At 46.5% G+C, this 9,634-nt stretch overlaps 1 protein-coding gene across 1 annotated transcript; it reads right to left on the bottom strand.

The window, feature by feature from the left end:
* Positions 1 to 4,507, bottom strand: ky (kyphoscoliosis peptidase). Its single transcript, XM_076749037.1, has 6 exons — positions 3,929 to 4,507; positions 3,290 to 3,404; positions 3,072 to 3,189; positions 1,838 to 2,029; positions 1,511 to 1,701; positions 1 to 1,328 (listed from the first exon to the last, which is right to left on the bottom strand). The coding sequence occupies exons 1-6, from the start codon at positions 4,505 to 4,507 to the stop codon at positions 1 to 3; spliced, it is 2,523 nt and encodes an 840-aa protein (XP_076605152.1).
* Between the last annotated feature and the right edge of the window lie 5,127 nt (positions 4,508 to 9,634).

Genomic DNA, 9,634 nt, shown 5'->3' on the forward strand with positions numbered 1-9,634 from the left:
TCACGCTTCTCTGTCCAGCTGCTTGATGTCAAAGGTCATCAAAACAGCCATGTCACTGGACTCCCCCGAGGCGGCGGCCAGCTTCAGCTGCTGGAGACCGTTTCCACTGGAAACGTCTCCCTCCCAGACTCTGCTCTTGTTCAGTTTCAGATCAGTCCTCGTCTCTCCCACCACGCTCACCCTCTGGGCCCCGGGGACCCTCACCCTGAAGCGGACCCATGAGAGGGGCTCCAGCAGGCCCACACGAGGCTCAAAGAGCACGCAGCCTTTTCTCCAGGCTGAGTAGACACAGGGGAACGGAGGCCCCGGCTGATCACAGCTGTTCCTCAGAACAAAGTCACACATGGGGTTGAAATCTCCACCGGGGGTGAGCCGAGCGTACAGGCCCAGCCGGTACACCCCAGGGTCAGGGAGGCTGACGCTCACTGTCACCTTGCTGTCTGTGTACGTGCAGAAGAGGTGGCGGGAAAGCGGGATGGCTGCTGTTTTGCTCTCTTCTCTGCTGAGCACAGTGTGAAGCTCCAGGTCCCGCTGGTTGTGGAAGGTGATGTTACACTTGCCTTGCTGGGTACTCACCAGCGCTGCGGTGTGGCTGAATTTGGACAGCCCCGCCTCTGATGTGCGGGTACCTGGCCCGCACACCGAGCCCAGGTTAGGTGGGAAGAGCTCGTCCGGACTGATCACCTTCCCCTTGCAGTGCAACAGGAAGTTTGCAGCATTCTGGAACTTGACTTCTGTTTTCTCATAGTCCCGCACAAACACTGACAGCCGGTAGAATCCATGCAAAGGACACAGGACGTGGCAGGTCAGGACATTCGGTTGAATCTGAGTAGCCAGGCACCGCTTGGCTACAGCAGCTTCAAGCTCAGGGTGCACCAGTTCACACAGCACCATCAGAGGCCTGGACGTCTTCAACGCCAACTCAAAGACGCCTTCCTCCACCTCAGCGACCTCGCTGCCCTGGCTGCTGCCTGCGACGCCCAGAGATCCTGCAACAGGCTGCAGACCCCAAGACAGGAACGGGTTCTCTGGGATCTCCTCCATGGCCCTGGGGGTCGGACACTCGACTGTAAAGGAGCAGACCCAAATCAGAGGTGCTGTGGTTGATTCAGGTCTGGCAAACACCTTCACGTCATATACACCGCTTGCAGGCGGCAGGAGCTGTAGCCTCATGCCACGATGGGAGACCGTTAGGAGGCCATAGGAGGAGTTGCTGGACTCTTTCTGCTCTGAAGCTCCACAATGGAGAAGGTCCTGGTGTTGTGTGATCTCGTAGGTAAAAGTTGTTGGCCTGGAGAAGCCGAGGGACACGTTTGCCTCGCCGTCATCTTAAGAGGAAATCAGAAATTAATTTTTTAAAGAATTTTAAGACGTTTTCTCTTTCTTGGACAAAAATAAATATGCAAATAGTACAATTTCTTAAAAGACTTTTTGAGTGCAAAAAACTGTATAAAACCAGGAGGATCGATATATGAGCACTCCCTTGTGAAAGAGAAGGCCGAGGGCGGACCTGTGACAATGTGTGAGTGATGAGGCTGAATCAGCCTGAGGCCCATGGTGAAGAAGGCTGAGGTCTTGAAGACCCTCCTTCCAAACTCCTCCACAGTGATAGGCGTGTCCAGGAGCTGCCATTTCTCCTCATCAGGGAAGTGTGAATCTATAAACTCCTCTGGGTCCGTTAGGAAATAGAAATCATCAAACCTTGGAGGCAAGAGATGGAGACAGCAGACTGGTTTGAGACTCGACTCGCTGCTGGTGTATGAAAATAAACAACTACATCACCAATGAATGGTGGATGTAGCAGAATCAGTCTTTATTCCCTCTTCCCTTTTCAAACCTTTTGACGAAGCTTTCGTGTTCCATATCTACTCGTCCTGCTCCCCAACAGGCGTCCAATAGGAACCACTGTCCTCCCAGAAGCACAGCGTTCCACAGGTGATCAGATTTCACATTCCTGAGGCTCTGGCCCTGGCGGTACCCAATGCCCTTACTGTGGCCTGGCACTTCTTGGCACTCAATGCCCACCTCTCTGCAAACACAAACAAAACAGAACACGCTCGCCGCTGTTCATTTTACATCCCGTGTCCTCAAACCCAAGTTCAAGGTGGTTGTTTGCGCTGTCGGTCTTGAATTCAGTACACAAGATATATACTCGGAATTTCAAGCTTGAACTGAGGGGTCAAGGGTGCGCAGTGCAGCACAATACTGAATGACTGGATGCAATAATGGAAATGGAAAGGGCACTTGTGTTTGAGTGTATACCGACATCTGAATGAATGAGCAACTGTGCTGCAGTATGGAATCATTTTGTGCGATATGTCTTTATACAGTAGGTTCATGTAATTGTATTTTTAGTCCTTCAACATGTTCTTCTTAATTTTTTTGAAATATGAAAATCTCAATGAGGCATAAGAGGCATAACAGCAGATTCAATTGAGTTTCACTTTTGGAAGCATTGTGAATTTTTTTTTTTTCAGTTGGTTTCAGTTTGTTTTTCTGAGCCATATGAACAATGAGAGCTGCTCTGTTCAGTAGTTTTATGTTAACAATGGATCCAATAGCTATGTGTAATGTAAAAGGGGTCACTCGAAGTGACGAGGGCATAATTATCACCGAGTTGTTTTGGATTTCTTGCCCACAAACTCATCAACCTTATTTCTACCTGCAAGCACCAACCAGTAGACAGACAAAGGAACTTCCTGTGAACATAATGTTGCACTTTACTGGAGCATTCAGCAGCTTTAGAGCCAGATGTTTCCCTCAACAGTTGGTTGGAGATAAAAGTGAACATCACACTTATATTTGTAACTGTTTGTGGCCAGTGGTTCACTTCGTGTCTATCGGATTTATTAAAAAAAAGCTAACACGTTAGCCATCACAACTGAATGAGGTGATGTGTCATTGTTGTCTTTATAGTTTGACCTGCTGCCCTCAAGTGGCCTCAAAACATTCATGCAGCTTTAATTGACGTGAAACATCAATGCAAATTAAAAACATCCTGCTGGTTGAAATATAACAGCCTGGAAGGTAGTAACAGCACAGTTCACTTGGTTTTAGCTGGTGGTGTTTACCTGCACATCTCTGTGCAGAGGTTGGAGTAGCCACAGCACACACCCCGACCGGCCGCTATCACGTCCTCAGGGGAGCTCAGCTTCTCTGAGTGGCCGAGATATCCACTCACATCATACTCTGTGAAGACAGATATCCTAAAATCCATCATGTGATATACTGTATTACAGGATTGCTAGGATTTCTATGCAAGTATGTACAGTTAAAGTAAAATACCCACCGATGTTGTGGCACAGCCAGACCCAGATGGCACGAAGCCTCTCCAGCTCATTTCGGGTTCCTTTTGTGATGCTCTGTACTATTGCCTTTACATCATACACACACTTTTCCTTCAGCTGCACAACACACACACAGAAGATATTCACCATTAGACAAAAGAGGTTTTTATGTAATTTTTTTCTTAGAGAGAATGAGTCATTTTTTTTTCTTCAAGCCAGCATCAAAAACATCCATGTAAACCATTGCCACAGTTAGTTTCTATCCACGGCATCATTCTATTTATCAGCATCTTTCAGTGTCATTCATTGTGTTGAGCAAACCAGGCTACCATCCATGCTCAAGGATGTGAGTGCTGCCTGAGAGCTGTGGTATTTATTAGGGTTTTATTGCAGTAGATGAGGGGATGTTATCATTCTTCAGTGTTCTTCCTTTAGAGCTCAGGAACCCAAAGAGCCATCTCTGCTGTTTTTATTGTTTTTAGTTAGCCTTGGTTCTGTTTGGTCCTCCCTCTGTGTAGCTTAAACAAGGACTAATGTTAGTACTGCTGAGGTCATAAGTTCAGTTTATACCAGTAAACCAGTAAATGTAAAAGCACTTCCTGCGTTGTGTTGTAGTAATAGTGCTGTAGAAGTGTCGTCACCTCTGCTCCCGCCCTGATGACATGTGAATCGACCCTGTGGAAGACATCAGAGTTGGTGAAGAGGTCCTTTCGACGACTCCTCTGCCCTGCCGCCACAGCGCATGGTGACGCCCTCTGCCCCAGGTGTGCTTTCGGTTTCAGGTGCCTCTGTTCCTCAGCCTCCTTCCTCACTGCGCTCCTCTTCACCACAGTGATGGTCCTGGCTGCGCTCTCAGACGACAGCTGTCTCTTCGCTGCGGGACGCTGATCTTCACTTTCAACCGTCAGTTTCTCAGAAATGTTCTGCCGGGGGAGCACAGCACTCTGCGAAGCTTTGGCACAGACCAGGACCTGGGCAGGTGCCACGTCTCCCCCAGGAGGAGGCTTTGGACCTTCCTGGCCCTGGTTCTCATTATGCACCAGAGCTCCTATAACTGCAACAGGGCTCTGTTTGCTTAAGATGGGATTCTCCTGAAGCTCATGAAGCGCCAGGGCCTTCACCTGTATGCATCCCGTCTGGGTCACCTCATCTTGCTGACAAAGGCGTGCGGCACAGGAGAAGGGGAAGGAGAACTTCTGAGTTGCAACTTTAGCTGACATTATGCTGGAAGCATGTCGTCCTAATCAGAAAGAAAGTAGACACTGTTCAAAAGACAGCAGTCATTGTCGTGGATCTATTTGTAGCTCATGTTCCTGTGAATAGGTAGGCCTTCGGTGCCTTGTGACACACCTGGCTATTGTGGGAACCTTCACAGAAGATCTACAACACTGTTGCACATGCTGTACTGTGAAGCTGAAGGTATATTCTATACAGTCCATTCTGTGTGAGACAGTGATGAATTGGCAATTATATCATGTCTATTCATGACCAGAAATTAACACAAAGGTTGGAATCATTAGTCACTGTCACAGCTAACAGCGCTAAGAAAGTCAAAGCCTTCACCAGATGCGTATGACCTTATAACTTCGTATATGTGATGAACCTGCAGATTGATGGTCATATTCAACATGTGTGAACACGTAGGTGAACACATTTTGACTGAAATTTAGAAATCTGTTGCTATTTCTTTCAAAGGGACAGCAGGTTGGCACAGTGGAGACACTGACGTCCTTCAACCAGATGACCCGAGCTGAAGCCCCACGTTGGCAAGTATGTGCCCAGCTCAAGTGTCCTTCAGCAGGCCACTAAGTCCTATCAGCTCTGTGGGCACTGTGCTGCAGCTGACCCTGACCTCTGACCTTCCTGAAGTGCCACTAAAGTGAAGGTCCCAAAGGATATCATGAGGTATCAGCAGTCGTGCTGGAGAAGGTCCGAACCCAATGACATCATGACTTTTTTCAGAATAGTTTCCCCAAACTAATCCTTCAGCATTTCAGTATCCTGATACTTCCTTCAGCGTGCATGATAACTTTTGAAAACGTCAGATTTATGTCAGTCACAAAAGTAGTGGTGCATAAGCCCAGTCTAGGTAAGTTTAACATCCCTAAAAGTCGTGGAGGCTTTTACTCACCCTGAGAGGATTTAAAATGCCTGCTGGATGTTTGCTGGAGTGCCGGGCAGAGATGTTTCCACTGTGTGTTCTCAGTGGTCCCCGGTTGCAGGGGGAGGCTTATATACTCTGCCGGTGGCCTGCCAGGACAGGCCCCAGAATAACAGGCCTAAAAATACTACAAAGCAGTTAAGACCAGCCAATGGAGTAAGCCCCAACTCAGGAGTGTGACGTCTGTGTGTGTGTATCTGTGGGTGTGTGTGTGTGTGCGTGGCTTACAGTTGTATGTTCTGATGTGCTTTTGTGTTCTCCGTACATGCATTTTGCTAATCAGTGCACGCACTCTGCAGCATATCTGACCACACGAGTGAGTGTGAATGTGTGTGTGCGTCACGCTGTGTGTGTCAGCATGTGTGCGTACGGATTGTGAACGTGAGCGCGGCGTTGATGGGCGGGCGGGAAGGTTGGCGTTTGCACGTGTTGGTGCGACGGAGGGGTCGGACCCAACAAAGAGTTGGTCGTTCAAAGAAGGGACAGAAGGCTTCATGAAGGGCCTGGCATACGATAACGACCACACCAACATCAAACACACACGCGGTCACCCTGTTTCTGTCACACACACACGCAGAAGGACACAATTTAATCCCTCTCGGTTGCATTTTGGAAGGCACCAGTTTGAATCTATGCCGATCACGTTTATTAGATTAGAGAGTAATAAAGGAGATTTATGAAATAAGTGGTGGGTTATCCAAACAGAACGTCAAATCCCGCGTGGATTGAAGATTGACAACGGATAAACGAAAGAAACGACAACTTGGGAAACGAGCTGTTCACACAACACGGATATATTATTACTCTATAAAGTTGATACGGTGGAGATATCTGGAGCAATTTTAGCATTAATTTCCAGCCGCCTGGCGGATGTCGTTCTCCTTTTAGCTCAGTTTTGGTCCCTACCACCTTCTGAGCTCTTAAAGGGGAGCTCGTCTGTTCTGTGTCTCCAGAGGAAGATGTCCAAAGTCAGTTGGGCCTGAAGACTGTCAGGGTTGTGGTTCCTCCTCATCTCTACTTGAGGCTAGCGGTTCATGGCTACATTAACTCTCCAATCAAATGGTTGTCACGTTAGTGGCATTGTGGGTAATGTGAGCTTCAGCAGGTTTTGACAAGGAAGAAGAATGTGTGGAGCAAAGAAAGTGATATCTCTGGTTCTGCAGTGAAGATTTGATGTCCACTGTGAGTCTGACAACGTTATCGGAGTGCAATGCTAAATCGGTCGAGTGCTCGTTTAAGCTGCTAATGTTCACCAGCTAGTTGCTAACTTTGAATACTGTGAAGTGCTGTGCAGGTAGTGTGCAGCTGATTTATCAGCACTTCAATCTCTAAAAACAGCAGCCTGCTGCAGTCAAAAACCACACTATGAGACCATGACAGTTAACCACAACAGTAAATTTGGTCAGGAAGGTGAAAACGTTGAGCTGAAACAATACCCAAGAAAAAAAAAACCCTGCAGAAAGAAAAGCAGCCCGGCTTTCGTCAAACTGAACCGCCACGAAAATGAAGAGAAAGAAGGAGAACTTGTCAGGTGAGCGGCGTAACATATCACCCCACAGATAGAGTATTACATAACGCTGCCATATGTCGGTGTTGATGTTGACGCATGGGCACGGCGGAGGGACAGCCACCTCCGTCGGTGGTGGATCCTGAGCCAGCTGACTGTGAAACCGTGGAGTAATAATGCCATCTGGAACAGCTGCCAGCCAAGGAATCTCGCTCTGGCTTATTAGGGAGAGCAGAGGAGCGCCGGTGGGAGGGGGGGATCCTCTCCAACTCAAAGAGAGGTGAAACACATGGAGGGGAGATGTGAAGCATCGATATGGATGAGAAATGAAAAGGAAATCACTGTGGGCTGAAAAAGAGGCCTGTTAATCTGCTTCCAGGCACTTGTGAATTTCTTATAGTGAGAAAATCTGGATTTCAGTCCCATCTGGGTTTGTGAGCTTTAGATGTCCGAATTTTGTTGTTTTTTTCAGAAGTCTCCCCCTGGTTTATCCCAAAATTCAGCAGCTACTCACATTATTTAACCATCAGACAAAGATGATTTACCTGCTCAGGTGGCGTCTATCATTTAAACTAATAGACTGTGTGAGTTTTCAGTACACTTGTCATTACAGACACAACCAAAACTTTGGTCATAGATCAAAAATAGACAGTTTAATTTGAATTAGAAATGGTTTTATACATACTGAGCACACAATATAAAAAACTATGTAATTTATGAGAAATAAACATCACTCAAAGTCCTCTTAATGGTCACATCTTAAGGTCTTCTGCAGCAGAGACAGGAGGTTTGATCTCCACCCTGTAGTCACATGACCAAAGTTCTACAGGTCACATGATGACAGCTGACTCCACCTGCAGAGGAAGACCATGAGATGTGGTTGAAAATACAGAAAAAGCAAGCAAGTGGACCTTGAGGTAAGGTCAGCAATGAACTTCCACACTGAACTTAGCCATTTAGCTTCAAGCTAATTTGAGCCGCAGTCCCAAAGTGGTTTAGAAGAATCAACACAGAAGTAAATCAAATGTAGGTGCAGCAGAGGAAATGAAGGAGAAGTGTGGGAAAATAAGAAATTTGGACCTGAAAGTGGCTGAAGTGGAAGTGCATCATCAGGTGGTCTTGGGCGTCTACAGCACAGTCTCTAAGTGCATCTTTACCATGTTTGCTTACGACTGGAGGCACACTGCACACAGTTTCCTCGAGATCTGAGGGACCAGCGAGGTTTGTATTCCTCAAACATACCAGAAACGTGTTTTGGCCTTCGGCTGTTATGTGATTTAAAGCAGCAGAAGCACTTTGAAATCTACTCTATAACTAACTTGGAGCTGCTGTAATGTGCTCTGTTTTACTCGTTATTGTAGCAGCACCAGTCAAAATTTGCCGCAGCTGTCTTTTCAGGAAGATCAAGAACAAAAGCACATCGCACCCCGCCGGAGATGAAGGCGCGAATCAGCTTCTCTAAGGCTCGCACGGACATGAGACCCCTGAATCTGCTATTTTTACATGATAAAAAGATGATTTTGTCATTACTGTGGCGGTGCTGAGGCGATGCAGCAGCTAACGCTACGATTTGAGTCCATTAAAACAAAGATGTCTAAGCTCAGTTTTTACAGCAAAGGTAAGACAGAACGAGAAAGTTGCAGCATGAGGCACGATCAAAGCTTTGACTCCCACCTACAGACACAAATAAAAGCCTTATAAGATTTCACATGAGCTCTATAGTGCCTGGGATAGAGCCCTTTGCAGCGTTCTGAAGGTGTGCTGTACAAAGCACATCTACCTGAGGGTGCTCGGCATGAAATAATTAACAGCCGAGAACTCCCAGAACTCAGCTGATAGCGGTTCTCCCCCCTTTTAACAGCTGGCGAATGTGGCTAAAAAACAGCAGGATCTGGACAGCTTGCCTCTAAAAATAAAACTGAATAATGAATGGGTTTGTGCATTGTAATTTAGATATTCTAAAAAACACCGATGGTAAACACACCCTGCTGTGATAACACCACAGAAGCTGCAGGCGGCTGCTCGCAGTACAAGCTTCATACAGATACCAGAATTTAATACTTTATATTGAATATATGTATTACTCTTACATTGCATGTTGCCTCTGCAGCGGTTGTTCTCAAACTGGATTGTTAAACTTCTTAATTTATCAGACTTTCTCTGATCTTTTTTTTTTTTTGTCAAACAACTTTCTGATTTTTTTTAATTTATTTATTTTTTTATATTTAAAACATTAGCATGAACAATTTTCCGTAAAGTTTTCTCATATAAATACTGAACCAACTGACTCTCTGATTAAATAACAAAACAGTGACACAGGCTGGAAAAGGTCTGTTTTCCCAGGTGTGCCAGGTGTGCAAACATGATTAAAAAAAACTTTAGCAGCAGAAAACATGAAGTTTCATTCATTATTTTCTTTATTTCGTTTACATTCTCAGCAGATTCAGACCTTTTCTTATGTTTCTCATGTATTTGTATTGGGACCGCAGCTGCCCATCATTAAGCTCCGGGCAGCGCGAGCCCTGTACCTGCCACCCTGACTCTTTGCGGCGGTCTCGTGCGTGCCGCGCGCGGTGGGCGGGGTCGCTGGCTCAGGCACTCTGGCGGGCGCGTGCTGTCATCAGCACCTGGCGATGGCAGTTGATTACTGAGTGATACTTACGGTACTTTTTTATCAAA

Source organism: Chaetodon auriga, chromosome 14, assembly GCF_051107435.1.
Source record: "Chaetodon auriga isolate fChaAug3 chromosome 14, fChaAug3.hap1, whole genome shotgun sequence".
Taxonomy (NCBI): domain Eukaryota; kingdom Metazoa; phylum Chordata; class Actinopteri; order Chaetodontiformes; family Chaetodontidae; genus Chaetodon; species Chaetodon auriga.

What these genes read in the sequence shown, in the direction of transcription:
- ky (XM_076749037.1), bottom strand. Translation starts at nt 4,507, where the DNA reads ATGTCAGCTAAAGTTGCAACTCAGAAGTTCTCCTTCCCCTTCTCCTGT. An exon ending in TCATCAGGGCGGGAGCAGAG is followed by an intron (nt 3,405 to 3,928) that starts GTGACGACACTT and finishes TGTGTTGTGCAG; the next exon opens with CTGAAGGAAAAGTGTGTGTA. An exon ending in CTCTGCACAGAGATGTGCAG is followed by an intron (nt 2,030 to 3,071) that starts GTAAACACCACC and finishes TTGTGTTTGCAG; the next exon opens with AGAGGTGGGCATTGAGTGCC.